This window comes from Oncorhynchus gorbuscha, linkage group LG20 (assembly GCF_021184085.1).
Source record: "Oncorhynchus gorbuscha isolate QuinsamMale2020 ecotype Even-year linkage group LG20, OgorEven_v1.0, whole genome shotgun sequence".
In the NCBI taxonomy this organism is placed as follows: Eukaryota; Metazoa; Chordata; class Actinopteri; order Salmoniformes; family Salmonidae; genus Oncorhynchus; species Oncorhynchus gorbuscha.
The window spans coordinates 34,517,613-34,541,017 of record NC_060192.1 but is presented as its reverse complement, the minus strand read 5'-3'; the positions used below and the strand labels follow the sequence as shown (position 1 = coordinate 34,541,017).

General features: G+C 43.8%; 1 protein-coding gene across 1 annotated transcript in view; it reads right to left on the bottom strand.

The window, feature by feature from the left end:
* Positions 1-662: 662 nt before the first annotated feature.
* LOC124007336 (reticulon-4 receptor-like 1) overlaps positions 663-23,405 on the bottom strand; it is a 226,925-nt gene continuing 204,182 nt past the window's right edge. The window contains exons 2-6 of the mRNA XM_046317824.1: positions 6,040-6,212; positions 4,413-4,697; positions 2,427-2,536; positions 2,133-2,337; positions 663-1,494 (exon numbers count right to left, since the gene is read on the bottom strand). Of these exons, the coding sequence (XP_046173780.1) occupies positions 862-1,494; positions 2,133-2,337; positions 2,427-2,536; positions 4,413-4,697; positions 6,040-6,212 (1,406 nt within the window). The 3' untranslated portion in view covers positions 663-861. The remainder of the gene's footprint in view (positions 1,495-2,132; positions 2,338-2,426; positions 2,537-4,412; positions 4,698-6,039; positions 6,213-23,405) is intronic.

Below are 23,405 nucleotides of genomic sequence, written 5' to 3'. Positions count from 1 at the left end.
AACTATGAAGGTTTCAGAACATTGAAGGTTCCAGAATGTCTGAGGAGCTCTCTCTCCTCAGACATGGCAGCAGTTCAGTAGAATCCGAGTGTTTCATTTTCAGTCTTTCAGGTCCATCATTTAGTTCAGAAATCTCCAGACTGAGGACTGCATCTAAAGCAGCAGCTTTTCCACTCTCTCAACCCTTCATTGGACAGCTAGGGTTCCATATACTCATTCCATCATTCTCACTCTCCTCTTTCTGGCTTGTTTTAAAGTGGGAAGACAGACATGGAGACTGTTCACACAAACCACACTGTACTTACATGGGTTACAAACACAGGATTACAGAAGCCAGTGGATTCGTGTTTTTAAGGATGTTTTTACAGTTTGGCAACAACCTGTGTCAGGGTCATCTTATCATGTGTCTGTGCTGAGGTATCCTTTCAGGTGATAGCAGTAGGTGTATTCTTAAATCATCAGTTCATTTGATCAACCACTCAATCAGTACTCTGGATGTGACAGACTGTTACACCCCCTTATGACATCATAGCGACAGAGAACCTGTTACGTTTCAGTTATGACTCCCAAAGAACTTCCCTGCCATATGTTACAGGTACACAGAGTACATTTAAACACACGCACACGCACTCGTGCACACACACACACACACACACACACACACACACACACACACACACACACACACACACACACACACACACACACACACACACACACACACACACACACACACACACACACACACACACACACACACACACACACACACACCTCAGTGCAGGAGCCAGAGTGGGTCTGACATTCAGAGGAGTGTGTACTGTATTGTAGGGGTTAATATAAAACACCCTCCTTTCAGTCTCAGAGGAGGATCACAGCAGTGAGTGACAGCAGCCCAGCCAATAGGACACAGAGAAAAGTCCCAGCGGAGCGGGACGCTGCATTACTATTGGCTCTCTTGACCCCGCTGGGCGGTCCAACTGAAGTCCTAGGGACACACTTGTTCCTCCTGCGAGTGGGGGCAGAGGGGTCGTGTTTACCCCCTCCAGGGGCATTGTCCTTCTCCTCCCCCTCCCTCAGTGTCTGCACCTCATTCAAGCCCCCCTGACCCCCTCCCTTTCCCTTACGCCCCCTGTTGCGGGTACAGTTCCTGCGGCTCCCTTTGGGCGGCCTGGGCAGGGGTAGGGGCGAGGGGGACAGATCCCCATGGTGCTGATCCCCGTGTGGGAGGTGTGGGTGCTGGTGGTGGTTATGGCGGTGCCTGTGGTTCCTGTGATGGAGTCGATGGTCCTCCTCTTTCTTCAGGGACTCCCCCAGCTCGGCCTCCCCGCCTATGACAACTCCTCCATGGGTTTCTTCTCCTGCTGAACAGCTGGGTAGTTCCTCTTTCCTCAGCTCCTTCAGGTCCCGGCCCTGAAGCTCTGGAGGAGAGACGCAACCCAGAGACGACGTGGAGCCCCGGAACCTTCGCAGCCAATCCCACAGCGGCAGGGCCTGGATGATAAGAATAGTAATACATTGATATGAGATGCCTTTCATAACTCCCAAGGACACATTGCATTAATCCTGGGATTCATAGGCACATTGTTAATAGTGCAGTGCACCTTTGGAGAAAATCCTAGCGTCGCCAAATTTTGCTTAGTCATGCACTGATGTCAATATAAATGTTCACTTAGTTCGGGATTCAATCCGAGGCGTGTTGTAGAGCATTGGTAATAATGCACCTTTTCAAGGCAATGTTTCTCTGTTCAGAGATCGCATTCAACTCAATTGAAAATCACCTTTAAATGTGAAGCGTGAAACCGGGCCTAAATGAACATTTGGCTTGAGCGGAAGGCTAGCTGAAAGAGGTGTGTGGTGTTGGAGGTGTGTTTTTTGAAGGTGTGTTTTGAAGGTGTGTTTTGAGGTTTGTCTTTTGAAGGTGTGTTTTGAAGGTGTGTTTTGACCTTTGTCTTTTGAGGGTTTGTTTTCAGGTTTGTCTTTTGAAGGTGTGTTTTGAAGGTGTGTTTTGAGGTTTTGTCTTTTGAAGGTGTGTTTTGAGGTTTGTCTTTTGAAGGTGTGGTTTGAGGTTTGTCTTTTGAAGGTGTGTTTTGAGGTTTGTGTTTTGAGATGTGTTTGAACTGTGTCCCGACCTTGCAGTCACACTCCCAAAGGTTGTCGTTGAGTCTGAGGTACTCTAGAGCAGGCAACAGAGCCAGGCAGGCCCCAGACAGCTCAGTCAGAGAGTTGTTGAACAGGTAGAGGGTGGTGAGGCGATGCAGGTCGTGGAAGGCCAGACGGTGGACCCACTGCAGACGGTTCTGGTGCAGCAAGAGACGGTCCAGCACCCCCAGACCCCTGGAGGGACAGCAGTCAATCCATAGGGTGATCTTTTGGGAGATGTAGCACTGCTAAATCAATCAATCGATCAAAAAGGTGTGTCTCACCTGAAGGTGTTCTGGTGGAGAGACCATAGCCTGTTGCCATGGAGGAAGAGGTGGCTGAGGTTCAGCAGGTCAACAAACAGATCATCCTCCAGGAACTCCAACTGGTTGTCCTGGGGAGGGGGAGGAGAGGGGGGAGAGTGGATAGAGGGAGAGAGGCAGATAATGAAGGAGAGAGATGGAGGAAGAGAGAAGTTGGGAGATATACTGTACAGTATATTCGGAAAGTATTCAGACCCCTTGACATTGTCCACATTTTGTTATGTTACAGCCATATTCTAAAATGGATATACCCCGTAATACCCCGTAATAACAATGCAAAACTAGGGTTTTTATATAAAGCAAAAACAGAAATACCTTCTTTACATAAGTATTCAGACCCTTTGCTGTGAGACTCGAAATTGAGCTCAGATGCATCCTGTTTCCATGAATCATCCTTGAGATGTTTCTACAACTTGATTGGAGTCCACCTGTGGTAAATTCAATTGATTGGACATGATTAGGAAAGGCACACCTGTCTATTTAAGGTCCCACACTTGACAGTGCATGTTAGCGCAAAAACCAAGCCATGAGGTTAAAGGAATTGTCCGTAGAGCTCCGAGACAAGATTGTGTCGAGACACAGATCTGGGGAAGGGAACCATTAACATTTCTGCAGTATTGAAGGTCCCCAACAACACAGTGGCCTCCATCCTTCTTCAATGGAAGAAGTTTGGAACCACCAAGACTCTTCCTAGAGCTGGCTGCCCGGCCAAACTGAGCAGTCATTGGAGAAGGGCCTTCGTCAGGGAGATAACCAAGAACTCGATGGTCATTCTGAAAAAGCTCCAGACTTCCTCTGTGGAGATGTGAGAACCTTCAAGAAGGACAACCATCTCTGCACATGACAGCTCGCTTGGAGTTTCCCAAAAGGCACCCAAAGGACTCTCAGACCATGAGAAATAAGATTCTCTGGTCTGATGAAACCAAGATTAAACTCTTTGGCCTGAACACCAAACGTCCTGTCTGGAGGAAACCTGCTACCATCCCTATGGTGAAGCATGGTGGTGGCAGCATCATGCTGTGGGGATGTTTTTCAATTGCAGAGACTGGAAGACTAGTCAGGATTGAGGGAAAGATGAACGGAGCAAAGTACAGAGAAACCCTTGAGGAAAACCCGCTCCAGAGTGCTCAGGATCTCAGACTGGGGCTAAGGTTCGCCTTCCAATAGGACAACAACTCTAAGCACACCGCCAAGACAACGCATGAGTGGCTTCGTGACAAGCCTCTGAATGTCCTTGAGTGGCCCAGCAAGAGCCTGGACTTGAACCTTATCGAACATCTCTGGAGAGACCTGAAAATAGCTGTGGAGCTCCCCATCCAACCTTACAGAGCTTGAGAGGATCTGCAGAGAAGAATGAGAGAAACTCCCCAAATACAGGTAGGCCAAGCTTGTAGCGTCATACCCAAGAAGACTCAAAGCTGTGATCGATGCCAAAGGTGTTTCAACAAAGTACTGAGTAAAGGGTCTGAATACTTGTGTAAATGTGCAAATTTGCAAAAATGTCTACAAACTTGTTTTTGCTTTGTCATTATGGAGTATTGTGTGTAGATTGATGAGTGGAAAAAGGAACCTATTTAATCCATTTTAGAATAGGCTGGAAAATCAAAAGTTCACTAGTAGTAACATAAATTGACTGAAAACCTGCAGTTATATTTCTATCACTAGATCTCACACCTAAAGTATACTCTACTGTAGCCTATCAAAACAAATATCAAAGCTTCCTGCTGCAGGATTATCTTACTCCTGCAACGAAATTTAACTCAAATTAAGATCTAATATCTGTAGGCCTATAAGTCAAATATACAACTCTGTGAGAAGGACGTGAGATCAGGGAGGCTTGTGTTCACCACATTATTGTTGCCTACACATGCTGGCTTCTCACTGTACCCATGATGTGTGTGTAGCTAGTTATCTAATATAACTACAATTTCTATTCTATTCCCCTACCTGTAGATAGAGGTACTGCAGGCTGCTGAGCCCCTCGAATATCCCAGATGGCAGGCTGAGAAGACCACAGTGGTAGAGGTGCAGGGCGTGTAGCCGGCCTAGCCCCTGGAAGGTATCTGAAGCCAGGGCCCTCAGGTGACGGTTGTCCCCCAGGTCCAGCTCCTCCAGGCGGGCAAAGCCGTGAAAGGTGGAGGCCTGGATATAGGAGATGTTGTTGGAGTAAAGCCACAGCATGGCCGTGGTGGGGCTGAAGTGGCCTCGCAGGAGACGCTGGATCTTGTTGTTCTGGAAGAATGGAGGAAGGAAAGAGAATAACAAAGGATGCTTAGGGTCTGGGTGTAGCAGGTGCTCTTTGGAAACTGGTATTGACTGATTGGAACATTGGAAGTTGTTATTATTAGACCAAACCAGAGTGGACTGTTATCAGATATTCAGTCCACAAGTCAGCATGTTTCTCAGCCATCACTAACTTGTATCTTTGCATCATTGGGTCAGCTGAGTAACCTGATGACCTGTTTCTACTAGGAAGGCATCGCATAGTGAAATATCAAAATCCATTCAACTTTCAATGGAAGGAAAGTGAGAGAAGTTGAACAGGGTGGGACTAAATTTGAAGAAAGCTGAATGCGATATCATGACACATGTGACCAATCGAAGCTCACCATAGCTTCGAACCAGTACTGGATTGGCTAACAATGGCTGTTGATACATAGCACTACTTAGCTTGTTTGCTAGCTTGTTAGCACCCACATGAGGGTGAGACTGGTGTGGCTTGTCGAGTGCTGCTTGTATAGTATAAATCCTCAGTGAGACTACTACAATGACTCGTGGCTGAACAGCTGCTTCATTAAAACAAAAAATGTTAGCTTTAGCACTACTAGTAGTTTGCTAGATAACTTTTGTAGGAAGCATCCAATATTGTGTGTGCAGCACTAAGTAGGTAGCTGGTTGGTTAGCAGCATCCTTTCAGTGACTGGCTCAGCTAGCAAGCTAATATTGGACACATTTATGTTTGCTTTCGTGCCTGTTGTCAAACAGAAATACTGCTCTGTGAATCACAAAACGTCCTCACGACAAAAACATCAACATTATTGACACGTATTGTTTTAGCTTAGATAAATTCAGACAGTTTTTGAGGCAGAAATGGGTTAGACAGACAATGTCACCTAGGTAATATTTTCTAATTTTAGACAGCACGTTGTAGCCGGACTTCTTTGATCTATCACCATGACCCTTTGCGAGATACAAGACAGATCAGTGCAGGCGGAATCAATGCGCTATCTAACATAATACAATGTGTATTATTACCATTACATGGGGAATATTTCAATAATGCTATGTAAATTAATGACTAGAATGAAAACAATATTCAGTATCTAAATACATGGCTCTGGACAAAACTATTCCAAAAAATAAGTTCAAGGCACTCAATTAAGCTACAAAACCAACTTTAAAATATTCAGGTTATCAAATTATTTAACAGTTTTGTAAACTATAACTAAATACATTTGCATAAATGTGCATAAAATATCCCCCCCCCCCCCCCCCCCAAACAAAAAATAAATAAAAATACAAAGTCTTTTAATTTTCTGGACTACAGGAGGCTGAGTAATCGACTGGCTCTTACCTGCAGGAAGACCCTCTCGCTCTGGGCTGGGATCTCCTCTGGGACAGACAGAAAGTTATGGGCCTGACAGGACACGGTGCTGGGAGAGGTGTAGCAGATACAGTCTCTGGGACAGGGAGAGGAGAGCTCCAACCACCCACATAGGAAAAGGAGGACACCTACACCGCCACAACCTGAAAGAGGAAGAGAGGAGAGAGAGAGAGATAAGTAAAGAGGTGTTGTTGTGTTTATTCAGAGCCATATTCCTGTAAAGCTCAGAGAGGATCTCAGGACAAATTAAGTAGAAGTGCTGTGGTTGCAGGTGTAACAGTATAACTTTAGACCGTCCCCTCGCCCATACCCGGGCGTGAACCAGGGACCCTCTGCACACATCAACAACAGTCACCCATGAAGCATCGTTACCCATCGCTCCACAAAAGCCGCGGCCCTTGCAGAGCAAGGGGAACTACTACTTCAAGGTCTCAGAGCAAGTGACGTCACAGATTGAAACGCTATTTAGCGCGTACCACCGCTAACTAAGCTAGCCGTTTCACATCCGTTACACAGGTACACCTGCCTCATGTGAAGCCTCTTCTATTAGGGTGCTGCTATAGGCCACCAAGTGCTAACTGTCAGTATCTGGAGAATATGTGTTGCTATAGGTCACCAAGTGCTAAAATTACATTTGTCAGATGTGCCAAATACATCAGGTGTAGTAGACCTTAACGTGAAATGCTTACTTACAAGCCCTTAACCAACAATGCAGTTCAAGAAGTAGAGTTAAAAAATTATTTACTAAGTGAACTAAAAGTTTAATAATATCAAATAAGTAACACAGGATATTTACATAACAATTAATGATGCTATATACAGGGGGTAACTGACGAACTGTCAAACAGGCAAAGTGTCAATACAGGACTGAGATCGAATCATACTACACTGGCTCCAATTCTCGTCGGATGCGGCAGGGCTTGCAAACTATTACAGAATATAATGGGAAGCACAGCCGAGAGCTGCCCAGTGACACGAGGCTACCAGACGAGCTAAATAACTTCTTTGCTCGCTTCGAGGCAAGTAACACTGAAACATGCATGAGAGCATCAGCTGTTCCGGACAATTGTGTGATCATGCTCTCTGCAGCCGATGTGAGTAAGACCTTTAAACTGGTCAACATTCACAAGGCCACAGGGCCAGAAGGATTACCGGGACATGTACTCAGAGCATGCGCTGACCAACTGGAAAGTGTCTTCACTGATATTTTCAACCTCTCCCTGTCTGAGTCTGTAATACCAACATATTTCAAGCAGACCACCATAGTTCCTGTACCCAAGGACACTAAGGTGAACTGCCTAAATGACTACTGACCCATAGCACTCACGTCCGTAACCATGAAATGCTTTGAAAGTCTGGTCATGGCTCAGATCAACACCATTATCCCAGAAAACCTAGACCCACTCCAATTAGCATACCGCCCCAACAGATCCACAGATGATGCACCCTCTAATGCACTTAACACTGCCTTTTCCCACCTGGACAAAAGGAACACCTATGTGAGAATGTTATTCATTGACTACAGTTCAGCGTTTAACACCATAGTGCTCTCAAAGCTCATCACTAAGCTAAGGATCCTGGGACCCTGTTCACTCATGACTGCATGCCCAGGCACGACTCCAACACCATCATTAAAGGTCAGAGACCAGACTGTGTGGTGCAAGGACAACAACCTCTCCCTCAATGTGATCAAGACAAAGGAGATGATTGTGGACTACAGGAAAAGGACGAAGCACGCACCCATTCTCATCGACGAGGCTGTAGAGGAGTAGGATGAGAGCTTCAAGTTCCTTGGAGACCACATCACCAACAAACTAACATGTCCAAACACACACACAGTCGTGAAGAGGGCACAACAAAACCTATTCCCCCCCAGGAGACTGAAAAGATTTGGCATGGGTCCTGAGATCCTCAAAAGGTTTTATAGCTGCCCCAACGAGAGCATCCTGACGGGCTGCATCACTGCCTGGTTTGTCAACTGCTCGACCTCCGACCGCAAGGCACTGGAGGGGGTAGTGCGTATGGCCCAGTACATCACCGGGGCCAAGCTTCCTACCATCCAGGACTGGTGTCAGAGGAAGGCCCTAAAAATTGTCAAAGGCTCCAGCCACCCTAGTCATAGATTGTTCTCTCTGCTACAGCACGGCAAGCGGTACTGTGAGGTGACTGGAGTCGGTGACAATTTTTGGGGCCTTCTTCTGACACCAGCTAGTATATAGGTCCTGGATGTCATGAAGCTTGGCCCCAGTGATGTACTGGGCCGTACTCTCCAGCACCTTACGGTCAGATGCCGAGCAGTTTCCATACCAGTTGTCGTGTCTTTGGCATCATTAAACTGAAGACTTATTTATATAAATTCTCTGTAATTATTATTACGTGATTAAACTATCTGAAAATATTCAGATTACAAAGTTATAATTTTCCTAATATAACTTTCAGATATTTTAATATCTGATCAATTAGTCTTCTAATTCATGAATTATTCTTTACCTCACGATAGTCTCATTCCAAATGTCGGAAATGGTTGGTTATCTGCACAAAACCAGTCTTCACTATGAGTCATCCATACATCAATTGTCTTAACCTTTTGCGTGTAGGGGGCAGTATTTTTTGTTTTTGGCATCCCCATTTGAAACAGCCTATTTCTCAGCCACAGAAACTAGAATATGCATATAATTAGGATTAGGATAGAAAACACTCTAAAGTTTCCAAAACTATAAAAAAATATTGTCTGTGGGTATAACAGAACTGATATTGCAGGCGAAAACCTGGGGGAAATCCAATCAGGAAGTGCCTCTTACTTTGAAACCTCTCTGTTCCTATGCGTGCGTATCCTTCATTTAAATGGATATCAACCAGATTCCCTTTTCTGTGGCTTCCCTAAGGTGTCAACAGTTTTTAGACATAGTTTCAGGCTTTTATTTTGAAAAATGAGCGTGAAAGATCACATTGCGTAAGTGGATAGGTGGGGGCTCTCAGGGTGAGTTTTGCGCTACAGAGTAAAGCGGCCATTGTTTCTCCCGGTGTTATTGAAAAACCTACACACCAGGTTGATATATTATCGAATATATATTTTTTTAAACAACCTGAGGATTGATTATAAAAAACGTTTGACATGTTTCTGTGGACATTATGGATATTATTTGGAATTTTCGTCTGCTTTGTGGTGACCGCTATTTCCTGTGGATTTCTGAACATAACGCGTCAAACAAACTGAGGTATTTTGGGTATAAAAATAGTCTTTATGGAACAAAAGGAACCTTTGTTGTGTAACTGGGAGTCTCGTGAGTGAAAACATCTGAAGGTCATCAAAGGTAAACGATTAATTTGATTGCTTTCCTGATTTTCGTAACCTAGCTACTTAATGCTTAGTGTACATAAGGTTTTGCTTTGCTATCGATAAACTTACAAAAACGCTTGGATTGCTTTCAAAATCTGAGACGACAGGTGGATTAACAAAAGGCTAAGCTGTGTTATGCAATATTGTGATTTCATGAATATGAATATTTTTTGTAATATTATTTGACTGTGGCGCTATGCTATTCAGCGGTTGATGTCGAAAATGATCCCGCTAATGGGATAGGTAGCGTCAAGAAGTTAAATCAGTTATATATTAACTAACTAAATAATCACAGAAATGCACAAACAAACAAGTATATATGGTTGCAAGGAAATGATAGGGGAATGTGCCCTATTGGGCTAAACCGGCATGGCGGCTTGGTGGACAAAAGGGAAGTGGGGGTCGACTGAGATAAAAGTCACTACAAAGTTGATAATTATAACAATTGAAATGCTAATCCTTTGCACATGAACACTCACTCATTCTGGAATAATTGCAATCAATATATATATTTACGCTCAGTGTTCCATCGTGATCTCTTTTGGAAAGTTTGTTTCCGTTGGAGAGTTTGTCCGCCCTCTCTCTCTCTGTCGTGGTTACAATGGATAGTTCAGAGTAACATTCCGCAATGTTGTTATAGAATAGATGTTTTGGCGGTTGTCGTTCTTCATGTTCAATGATACCGAATTCCTAGCTGCAGACTAGTAATTAGTATCAAAGATTTGTTCTTATTCTGTCGGTTCGATAGTCTCAGAGTTTATCCACGTGGTATGGTTAAGAATTCAGCAATGGGCTCAAACCTTGGCCCTCTCGTAATTGAGGTAAGCTTGGTTTCTACTCAAACCTTAGTCCTCTCGTAATTGAGAGAAGCATGGTCTTTACTCAAACCTTAGCCCTCTCGTAATTGAGAGAAGCGTGGTCTGAAGATAAATTCCCAAGGTGGGGGTTATATTCGGAAGAGCAGAAAGGGCCTGTCCCATGACGCCAGATCAATGTCTGTGCTCAGTGGCGGGCCTATGATTTAGTTAAACTCCAAAGGGAATTGGAGTTTCCTTCATTAAACAGTTTAAAATCCCATTACATCATTTCACAAAAAGTTTCATCTTTACTCATTCATTTAATACAACAATTAGATGAAAGCCACACAACTGAGACTCTTGTATAAACAGTATTATGGTAATGTGGCTGTAATGTCTCTCATGAGTTTCAAAGAATTGTACCAAACGGACCAGTTCATAGCTGACTACTTCACCGACCGTTTATACATTCTCCAGAACATGAATATAGTTCAGTTGTGGAAGAAGTTCCTTTGTTCTCTCTATGAAAACTCACTCTCTCTCTATACTGTCTGGCCATGAGGAAGAATCTCCTCCAGAAATTTATGACCTGCCTAACAGCAGAGAGAGGGGGATGGTGCTCGCTGTATCCAAAGAGAGCAACGTCATGAAACAGTCGGTGATGCAACCGGTCAGGATGCTCTCGAACCTTTTGAGGATCTGGGGACCCATGACAAGTCTTTTCAGTCTCCTAATCGGGAAAAAGTGTTGTCGTGCCCTCTTCACAACTGTTCACAACGGAACTTGAAACTATCAAACTAGATCCTCTCAAACTCTGTCAGGTTGAATGGGCAGTGATGCTGCACAGCTATCTTCAGGTCTCTCCAAAGATGTTCAATCGGGTTCAAGTCCGGACTCCGGCTGGGACACTCAAGGACATTCAGAGACTTGTCCACGAAGCCACTTATGCATTGTCTTGGCTGTGTACTTAGGGTGGTTGTCCTTTTGGAAGGTGAACTGGAAGGTGAATTGAGATCCTGAGCTCTCTCGAGCATGTTTTCATCAATAATCCCTCTGCACCTTGCTCCGTTCATCTTTGCCTCGATCCTATCTCCCAGTCGCTGCTGCTGAAAAACATCCCCACAGCACGATACTGCCACCACCATGCTTCACCATAAGGATGGTGCCAGGTTTCCTCCAGGACCAAGCCCCTTCTCCCTGATTGCTCAGTTTGGCAGGGCAGACAGCTCTAGGAAGAGTCTTGCTGTTTCCAAACTTCTTCCATTTAAAAATGTGTTCTTGTCAACATTCAATGCTGCAAAAATGTCTTGGTACCCTTCCCCAGTGCTGTGCCTCAACACAATCCTGCATCGGAGCTCTACGGACCATTCCGTTGACCTCATGGCTTGGTTTTTGCTCTGACATGAACTGCCAACTGTGGGAACTTAGATAGACAGGTTTGTGCCTTTCCAAATCATGTCCAATCAATTGAATTTACCACAGGTGGACTCCAATCAAGTTGTAGAAACATCTTAAGGATGATCAATGGAAACCAAGATGGACCTGTGCTTAATTTCAAGTCACATAGCAAAGGGTCTGAATACTTATGTAAATAATGTTTTTCTGTTTTAAATTTTGAATACATTTGCAAACAATTCTAAAAACCTGTTTTCAATTTGTCATTATGGGGCATTGTGTGTAGATTGCTGAGGACATTTTTTATTCAATACATTTTAGAGCAAGGATGGGAACGTAACAAAATGTGGAAAAAGTCAAAGGGTCTGGATACTTTCCCGAAGGCACCGTACATACCCCACCAGACACAGCATTATGGGTTTCGTCACAGTCCAGGGGTCTGGATACGTTCCCGAAGCACCGTACATACCCCACCAGACACAGCATTATGGGTTCCTTCACAGTCCAGGGGTCTGGATAAGTTCCCGAAGGCACCGTACATACCCCACCAGACACAGCATTATGGGTTTCTTCACAGTCCAGGGGTCTGGATACGTTCCCGAAGGCACCGTACATACCCCACCAGACACAGCATTATGGGTTTCGTCACAGTCCAGGGGTCTGGATACGTTCCCGAAGGCACTGTACATACCCCACCAGACACAGCATTATGGGTTTCTTCACAGTCCAGGGGTCTGGATACGTTCCCGAAGGCACCGTACATACCCCACCAGACACAGCATTATGGGTTTCTTCACAGTCCAGGGGTCTGGATACTTTCCCGAAGGCACCGTACATACCCCACCAGACACAGCATTATGGGTTTCTTCACAGTACCCCAAAAATGACATTAACATTGCAGTTACGCAGGCAAAAAGCCGTTGATCTTTAAAAATATCTAATTGAACTGTACTGTTTATAAGAATATGAACACGTATATATGAATAGTAAATAGTTTTTCCAATATATAACTCCCAATATATAATATAATGTAATATCTTATGTTGTTCTTGTCTATAACTGTTCTGTACGTTGTGACGTATTTCTACGTTTTATGTGGACCTGATGAAGAGTAGCTGCTGCAATGGGGATTCTACTAAACTAAACTGAACTAAAATGGGGGGCGGGGGGGGTGTAGCAGATACAGTCCCTAGGTCAGGGGAGGAAAGCTCCAACCAGCCACACATACACAACCTGACAGGAGAGAGAGGAAAGAGATCATTTCATTTTTTAGAAAACCTTTCTCGGCACTACATAGCAAAAATGATGAGAGGAGGGGAACATGTGAGGGATATGGGAGAGGTAGAAGAGAGAGAGAAAGAATTGTAGATAGGGGGAGGGAGAGATGGAGGGAGGGAGATAGTCGTAGATGGGGGAGGGAGAGATAGAGAGAGATAGTCATAGATATGGGGAGGGAGGGATAGAGGGAGAGACAGATGGGGAGGGAGATAGTCATAGATAGGGGAGGGAGAGATAGAGAGAGATAGTCATAGATATGGGGAGGGAGGGATAGAGGGAGAGACAGATCGGGAGGGAGATAGTCATAGATAGGGGAGGGAGGGGTGGATGGAGGGAGATAGTCATAGATAGGGGAGGGAGGGATAGAGGGAGATAGACATAGTTGGGGGAGGGAGGGATAGAGGGAGATAGACATAGATGGGGGAGGGAGGGATGGAGGGAGGAGATAGTCGTAGACAGGGGATGGAGGGATGGAGAGAGATAGTCATAGATAGGGGGAGGGAGGGAGATATTAATAGATAGGGAGGGAGGGAGGGGTAGAGGGAGATAGATGTAGATAGCGGGAGGGATGGAGGGAGATAGTCATAGATAGGATAGATAGGGGGAGGGAGGGATGGGGAGGGAGGGAGAGAGGGAGGGAGATAGTCATAAAATGGGGGGGTGATGAGGGAGATAGTCAGAAGGGGGAGGGAAGGAGATAGTCATAGATGGGGAGGGAGGGATGGAGGGGTATAGTCAGAGATGATGAGGGCGGGCGACAGTCATAGATGGGGAGGGAGGGATGGAGGGGTATAGTCAGAGATGATGAGGGCGGGCGACAGTCATAGATGGGGGAGAGAGGGATGGAGGGGTATAGTCAGAGATGATGAGGGCGGGCGACAGTCATAGATGGGGGAGAGAGGGATGGAGGGGTATAGTCAGAGATGATGAGGGCGGGCGACAGTCATAGATGGGGGAGAGAGGGATGGAGGGGTATAGTCAGAGATGATGAGGGCGGGCGACAGTCATAGATGGGGGAGAGAGGGATGGAGGGGTATAGTCAGAGATGATGAGGGCGGGCAACAGTCATAGATGGGGGAGAGAGGGATGGAGGAAGGGGTGGAGGGAGATCGTCATGGATAGGGAGGGAGGGATGGAGGGGTATAGTCAGAGATGATGAGGGCGGGCGACAGTCATAGATGGGGGAGAGAGGGATGGAGGAAGGAGTGGAGGGAGATCGTCATGGATAGGGAGGGAGGGGTGGAGGGAGATAGTCGTAGATAGGGGGATGGAGGGAGATAGTCATAGTGAGAGAGAAGGACAGAGAGATGGAGAGAGAGAGACAAAGAGAAAGAGAGAGTCAGAATTAATTGAATTTGTGTAGCAGCAGCTATGTTATCAAAGACATCTTGATCGTAACACTGGTTGTAACTCAGTTTAATAAAACAACAGTGGGTTCACAAGACATGGATTACTGCTCTGATACTATCTGACACAGCACACACACGTACAGCACACACACACACAGCAAACACACCTCAATCTCATTAATAACACTAATACATCCTCTGTTAAACACACTGAGCACACACACACACGCACAGCACACACACACGCACAGCACACACACACGTACACACACGTACATACACGTATATACACGCACAGCAAACAGCAAACACACCTCAATCTCATTAATAACACTAATAAATCCTCTGTTAAACACACTGAGCACACATACACGTACACACACGCACAGCACACAGCAAACACACCTCAATCTCATTAATAACACTAATACATCCTCTGTTACACACACACACACACACACACACACACACACACACACACACACACACACACACACACACACACACACACACACACACACACACACACACACACACACACACACACACACACACACACACACACACACACACACACACACACACACACACACCTTCTTCCTCTAAAGGTATAGGAGAAAATCAATGCTATTTCCGCCAGCTGAACACACACACACACACACTCTCTCTCTCTCTCTCTTTCTCTCTCTCTCTCTCTCTCTCTCTCTCTAAAGGTATAGGGGAAATCAATGCTATTTCCTCCAGCTGTACACACAAACACACATACACACCTGTAATACACTATTACTACAATTAGGGAGAAAGAAAGAGGAGGTAGAGAAGAGAGAGAAAAAAGAAAAGGATTCAAGGCAGGAGAGGAGGAGCAGAGAAGGAGGAGAGGGGATGGGAGGAGGAGAGGAGGAGAGGAGGAGAGGAGGAAAGGAGGAGAGGAGGAGGAGGAGAGGAGGAGCAGGGGGAAAGGAGGAAACTAGGAGAGAAGGGGGAGAGGGGGATGGGAGGAGGAGAGGAGGAGAGGAGGAAAGGAGGAGAGAAGGAGGAGGAGAGGAGGAGGAGGGGGAAAGGAGGAAACGAGGAGAGAAGGAGGAGGAGAGGAGGAAATGAGGAGAGAAGGAGGAGGAAAGGAGGAGAGGAGGAAAGGAGGAGATGAAGGGATGAAGCACACATGTTTCTGGTTTTAGATGATTTCTCTTTTTTTTGGCCAGGAATCGATTTTGCCCTCCTTTGATGTAGAGATGGAGAGATGAGAGGAGAGGAGGAGGACAGGAGGAGAGGAGGAGGAGAGGAGGGATGTATCGATTGAGAGATGAGAGGAGGAAAGGAGGGATGTGTCATGGAGAGATGAGCAGAGAGGAGGAGGAGATGAGGGGACTGGTGAAGTGGTGCAGAGATGGAGATGTGCACTGATTAGGAGGAGGAGAAGAGGAAAGAAGGGAGGAGAAGGATAAATAAAATATGAGAGATGACGAGGGAGAGGGAACTGGAGCAGAAGGCATCCGAAATATAGAGAAAGGAATAGTGTATCTGGGTTAGGGTTAGAGGAATAGTGTATCTGGGTTAGAGTTAGAGGAATGGTGTATCTGGGTTAGGGGAATAGTGTATCTGGGATAGAGTTAGAGGAATGGTGTATCTGGGTTAGGGTTAGAGGAATAGTGTATCTGGGTTAGGGGAATAGTGTATCTGGGATAGAGTTAGAGGAATGGTGTATCTGGGTTAGGGTTAGAGGAATAGTGTATCTGGGTTAGAGTTAGAGGAATGGTGTATCTGGGTTAGAGTTACAGGAATAGTGTATCTGGGTTAGAGTTAGAGGAATAGTGTATCTGGGTTAGGGGGATAGTGTATCTGGGTTAGAGTTAGAGGAATAGTGTATCTGGGTTAGAGTTAGAGGAATAGTGTATCTGGGTTAGAGTTAGAGGAATGGTGTATCTGGGTTAGAGTTAGAGGACTAGTGTATCTGGGTTAGGGTTAGAGGAATAGTGTATCTGGGTTAGAGTTAGAGGAATTGTGTATCTGGGTAGGGGAATAGTGTATCTGGGTTAGAGTTAGAGGAATTGTGTATCTGGGTTAGGGTTAGAGGAATAGTGTATCTGGGTTAGAGTTAGAGGAATAGTGTATCTGGGTTAGAGTTAGAGGAATAGTGTATCTGGGTTAGAGTTAGAGGAATAGTGTATCTGGGTTAGAGTTAGAGGAATAGTGTATCTGGGTTAGAGTTAGAGGAATGGTGTATCTGGGTTAGAGTTAGAGGAATAGTGTATCTGGGTTAGAGTTAGAGGAATAGTGTATCTGGGTTAGGGTATACTAACCCAGACGTATCCAAACCCAGATACACTATTCCTCTAACTCTAACCCAGATACACTATTCCTCTAACTCTAACCCAGATACACTATTCCTCTAACTCTAACCCATGGCGTCCTTTCTCAATAGGAAGGCTAGGCTCACTGAATCTGTACATAGTCAAAGCATTTCTTCTCCCACTGTGTACTCTCTGTTTAGGGCCAAAAAGCGTTCTAGTTTGCTCTGTTTTTTGTTTATTTTCTCCAATGTGTCAAGTAATTATCTTTTTGTTTTCTCATGACTTGGTTGTGTCTAATTGTGTTGCTGTCCTCTCTCTCTCTCTCTCTCTCTCTCTCTCTCTCTCTCTCTCTCTCTCTCTCTCTCTCTCTCTCTCTCTCTCTCTCTCTCTCTCTCTCTCTCTCTCTCTCTCTCTCTCTCTCTCTCTCTCTCTCTCTCTCTCTCTAGCTGTAGGGGAGTATGTGACTGTTATGACCCTAACATTTTCACCTGATGCTATAGGGTTTTTATGCATGACATTATCCACCTCTAACCTTATCTATCCATCGAGCTCACTTTCTGTCACACTCCCTTCCTCCACGTCCCTGTATTTCTGTTCTTCTCTCCCTGTGCTGGATAAACACGGTGAAGACAGACGCTGAGAGACGAGAAGCAAGTACAGGGAGTGAACATTTAATAAACAAGGGACATGAAACAGAACACGGACAGCGTCTGGACAGGGGAAACAAAACAACATGAACCTGTTATGGTTGCATCCCTTGTTCTCAATTTCCGCCTGAAGACATATCCTAATCTAACTGCCTGTAGCTCAGCCCCAGAGGCAAGGATATGCATATTCTTGGTATCATTTGAATGGAAACATGAAGTTTGTGGAAATGTTAATTGAATGTAGGAGAATATAACACATTAGATCTGGTGGAAGAAAAGAGAAAGAAAGAGCATACGTTTTCTGTTTTTTATTGTTGTAGTATCATCTTTCACATGTACTAGAATAGCCACACAGTCAGATAGGATGCTGGGGATAATTGTGATGGATAACACAAGAGGGAGACTGTAGGTGTGCAAAGTTTCAGACTGATAACTTCAGGAATGGGTGGAGCTACATGACATTTAGCATGAAGTCACCCAGGTGTCCCACACAAGTTGCCCAAATGTACCCAAGTGGCCGAATTGGTGAAATGACCTATAACTATATACAGCAGTGCAAATACCTATATACCACATATCAAAAAGCAATTCTAACACACACACAAAACAAGGTATATTAGAAAATAAATATTTGTAAAAAACAGTAAACCCTTTGGAAGTCCTCTACACAATATGTTGCTGCCTGTGCCATGTCCCATAGCGGTCTCTTTATGATGTAAAGCAGAGGCAAACTGAACAAGTGGTGCATTTCATGCGACACAGAACACAACGACGCCTCCATGCTGTGCCCTTTTGGCCCTGAGGCACAGTCATGCCTCCAGTAATGAACTGTGGCATATGAACACCACTGGAGACAGGAGTAGAGGGGGCAGAGGTAGAGCGGGCAGCTTGGCACCGGGGGCTCCCAGTCGGAGTCACTATCACTGTGAAAGAAAACAGAAAAAAATATTTGTATTGTATGAGCCTTTTATCATCACATAAAATAAACAGATAAGTATTGTATAGAGCAGAGGGAACAGTCACTAAGGTGAAGTGCTGTTCCATTCAACTCTGGCCATTGTTGTGGGCCTGCCCTCTCCTGAACAGCACCCAATGGCTATTTCATATAGAAATGGAGAGGAGTAGCAGGCGCAGTGGCCATGTGTGTGTTTGCTGTTCTACTCCATTCCATTTGAATAAAAAACATGGAAAATATATATATCTGACACACACACACTTCATTGCAAATTGCAAAATATATTACAGGCCTCTCTCATATTTTTAAGTGGGAGAACTTGCACAATTGGTGGCTGACTAAATACTTTCATAAAACGGCATTAGCACTTACCCGTCCAGACGTACGTCTTGTCCTTGCAGAAACAGCTCCTCAGTTCGTTTGAATCATAACACTCAAAGATTCCTCAAACAAAAAAATCTGTCTCACTTTCCCGATCAATCTCTTCTATAATCTGGTGCAAATCTGTATACTTAGACTTCGCTTCTCCTGATTTATTCGCCATGATGTCTTCAATGAAATCTTTGAAAATACAACTTTCCAAAATACTGCTGGGCGTAACAAGCGTCACAGCAACTCCTCTGATAGTCAAGGAGAGAATGGAGTTCGTTACGTGTGCATTTACAAACAAGGAATGGTGGTCCAACCCAAAACCATTACATACGGGCGTTTACCTCAGCTCATTGGCTATCTACACAGCTAGATTTCAAGAAGATCAGTGGTCATTGGGCAGAAATACATTCAATCAACGAAGCTTCGCTAAAATAATTGGTGTGCAAGGTAGTCATTGCTCGCTGTCTTCAAATCAGCTCACTTCGGTCAATACTCCCCGCAAAAAAAAAACAATGAGGTTTGGCTGTGTTGCAAACATCCCGAGGAATGCACTGAAACCCACCATGACTAGATAAACGATGGTTTACCGCGTGTAATTACATCGAATGCTCCGTACAAAATTGATAGAGATGGAATTCACGGCACAAACGGGTTACAAAATGTTTCGATTTTGGCTATAAAAATTGATTTTATCAAAGAAAATGGCACTTCATTTGATCACTGGGACCCTCAGGAAGAGAAATAAGAGCAAGATATCAGAATGTGTAAGTCATCATTTTACCTTCAGATGTGAATGTGTAAAAACTGTCATGGTGGAAAATGTTTCTGTTGTTGATTGCTCTTCTCAAACAAAAGCATGGGATTTGTTCTCTGTAATAACTATTTTAAATTGGAAAACGTAGTTTGATTACCAAGATTCTAATCTTTTGGAGGGTGTAAGACACTTGCATTTTCAAGAATGTTTAATGTTACGACGTTGTCTTTTTAGTTGTCACTCTGAGATTTCCCCTGATGTTGATCCCTGTACGGGGATCGCAGCCATAAAACAGGTTAATGCTGACACGGGGATCAAACTGAGGAACAGACAGATACAGTAGGGGCAATCAACTACGTAATGGATTCCAGTTGAGTCCAAAGAACGCACTGATGCGCGTAACGATGGTGACAGGTGTGTATGTGATGATGGGCAGCCTGGCGCCCTCGAGCGCTAGGGAGTGGGAGCAGGCGTGACACACTCTACTACTATGTGTTAACCACTCTACTACTATGTGTTAACCACTCTACTACTATGTGTTAACCACTCTACTACTATGTGTTAACCCCTCTACTACTATGTGTTAACCACTCTACTACTATGTGTTAACCCCTCTACTACTATGTGTTAACCACTCTACTACTATGTGTTAACCACTCTACTACTATGTGTTAACCACTCTACTACTATGTGTTAACCCCTCTACTACTATGTGTTAACCACTCTACTACTATGTGTTAACCACTCTACTACTATGTGTTAACCACTCTACTACTATGTGTTAACCACTCTACTACTATGTGTTAACCACTCTACTACTATGTGTTAACCACTCTACTACTATGTGTTAACCACTCTACTACTATGTGTTAACCACTCTACTACTATGTGTTAACCACTCTACTACTATGTGTTAACCCCTCTACTACTATGTGTTAACCACTCTACTACTATGTGTTAACCACTCTACTACTATGTGTTAACCACTCTACTACTATGTGTTAACCTACTATGTGTTCTACTACTATGTGTTAACCACTCTACTACTATGTGTTAACCACTCTACTACTATGTGTTAACCACTCTACTACTATGTGTTAACCACTCTACTACTATGTGTTAACCACTCTACTACTATGTGTTAACCACTCTACTACTATGTGTTAACCACTCTACTACTATGTGTTACTATGTGTTAACCACTCTACTACTATGTGTTAACCACTCTACTACTATGTGTTAACCACTCTACTACTATGTGTTAACCACTCTACTACTATGTGTTAACCACTCTACTACTATGTGTTAACCTACTACTACTACTATGTGTTAACCACTCTACTATGTGTTAACCACTCTACTACTATGTGTTAACCCCTCTACTACTATGTGTGTTAACCCTCTACTACTATGTGTTAACCACTCTACTACTATGTGTTAACCACTCTACTACTATGTGTTAACCACTCTACTACTATGTGTTAACCCCTCTACTACTATGTGTTAACCACTCTACTACTATGTGTTAACCACTCTACTACTATGTGTTAACCACTCTACTACTATGTGTTAACCCCTCTACTACTATGTGTTAACCCCTCTACTACTATGTGTTAACCACTCTACTACTATGTGTTAACCACTCTACTACTATGTGTTAACCCCTCTACTACTATGTGTTAACCCCTCTACTACTATGTGTTAATTGAGTATGAAGCTGCTATTTTTTCCGTGAGTTGTGTGGCGACTCATTATCTCTGTGGCTAATTGATTTCAACATGTAGCCCCACCTCCAATCCGAACAGTTCTCCACCTCTCTCCTCCATCAATGAGCTGCTTTCTCACGCCTCTCATCCCACAGAGAGAGAAAGACAGACAGAGACCTGATAATATAACACTTGAAATGTATGTTGTTTTTTCCATCCTTTTGTTTACTGTTCGTTTCAAAAATAAAATTGCTGATATTGTTTTGTGTCTTCTCACTTTTGTTTATTGTTAATTTCTCTTGCAATGTAAACATGTTTCCCATGCCAATGTGCCACTTTAATAACTGGAACACTAGGCAGTTTAATAATGCCACTTGAATAATGTTTACATATCTCGCATTACTCATCTCATATGTACAGTATATACTGTATACTGTATCCTTCACTATCTATTCTTTACTATCTATTGCATCTTGGCCGCTCTGTCACTGCTCATCTATATATTTTATCCCATTCCTTTACTAGAATGTGTGTATTAGGTTTTGATGTGGAGTTGTTAGATATTAGGGTTTGTTGTGGAATTGTTAAATATTAGGTTTTGTAGTGTAATTGTTAGATATTACCTGTTAGATACTGCTGCACTGTCAGATCTAGAAGCATAAGCATTTCACTACACTCACAATAACATCTGCTAACCATGTGTATGTGACCAATACAATTTGATTTGATTTGAATAAAGCCCCTTTTAATTGAATTGAGAGAAAGAGAGAAGGGGGGGGGCCTGAAAATAGTCAGCTAGATTGAGTGTTACAAAGAAAGAACAAGACAGCCGTCTAGAGGGGTACTGTTGTGGTCTCATCGTTTAGACACACACACACACACACACACACACACACACACACACACACACACACACACACACACACACACACACACACACACACACACACACACACACACACACACACACACACACACACACACACACACACACACACACACACACTGTTTTAGTTCAATTTCAGGACTTTTTGGAGGGTAGAAATGTTTGAGCATTAAATATCGAATTTTCATTTACCCCTATCGCTTAAAAAAGACGTGGTACCGAAGTGGGGACCACAATCAGCAGAAATGATCAAGAGCGCCACCATAGAGGTTGATAAACCTCAAACTGTCATTAAAATTGACATACAATATACTGAATTAAAGCTACACTCGTTGTGAATCTATCCACCAAGTCAGCTTTGTAAAATGCTTTTCGGAGAAAGCATGAGAAGCTATTATCTGATACCATGCACCCTCAAAATACTGCACCGTCACCTAAAACGACAGATTTTGCGTTAGCCGTCGCAAACGAAAACGCTGAAATAAAATATAAAACATTCATTACCTTTGATGAGCTTCTTTCTTGGCACTCCTAGATGTCCCATAAACATCATTTAGGGTCTTTTTTCGATTAAATCGGTCCATATATAGATATCGAGCTAAGAATTACGTTGCGAGTAAAGAAAAAAATTAGCATTTCATAACGTAACGTAATTTTTTAAAATTCAAAACGTCGACGATAAACTATCACAAAACACTTCGAAATACTTTTGTAATGCAACTTTAGGTATTAGTACACGTTAATAAGCGATAAAATTGATCAGGAGACGATGTTAAATCTGTTTCTTGTCCATGTAGAAAAACATGTCTGACCAGAGGTCGACCAAAAATCAGGGCGGAGCCATCAGGGAAGATGTTCCCTGGTTTGGGTTTGACCAAGAATCAATTGCGAATCAAATGACATGACTCTAGACACCCTGTGGAAGCTGTAGGCAATGTAAACTCGGCTCTATTTAATTCGGTTCACTTTTAACAATTGCCTGTAGTCGCGGAAGGATATATTTTTCCATTTTCAGTGAACAGATTTCCATGCACTTTTGGATGAAACGCCCGTTCTGTAAATGCCACAGACGTGATTTAAACAGTTTTGGAAACGTCTGAGTGTTTTCTATCCACACATACTAATCACATGCATGTACTATATTCCTGGCATGAATAGCAGGGCGCTGAAATGTTGCGCGATTTTTAACAAAAAGCTGCGAAAAGCTGCATGAATTCTCAACTTCCATAAGAGGTTTTAACCCCAAAACCCTTCAGCTTAAAATAGACTGAACAAATTCAGAACCTGCTAAAAGTTCTAACCTTTCAGACAATTTGGGTGAAATGTTAGGACATTGGGGTCCTGATAATGTAGGGAAACAAGTTCTCTGGAATGTGCAGTTTGGAATGGAGAGAGATAGGAGGGGAGAGATAGGAGGAGAGAGATAGGGAGATAGAAAGAGGAGACAGAGAAATAGGGATAGAAGGAGGAGAGAGAGGGATAGAAGAAGCATATGGATATAGAGATAAAAACAGAAGGAGGAGAGAGATAGGAGGAGAGAGATAGGGAGATAGAAAGAGGAAAGAG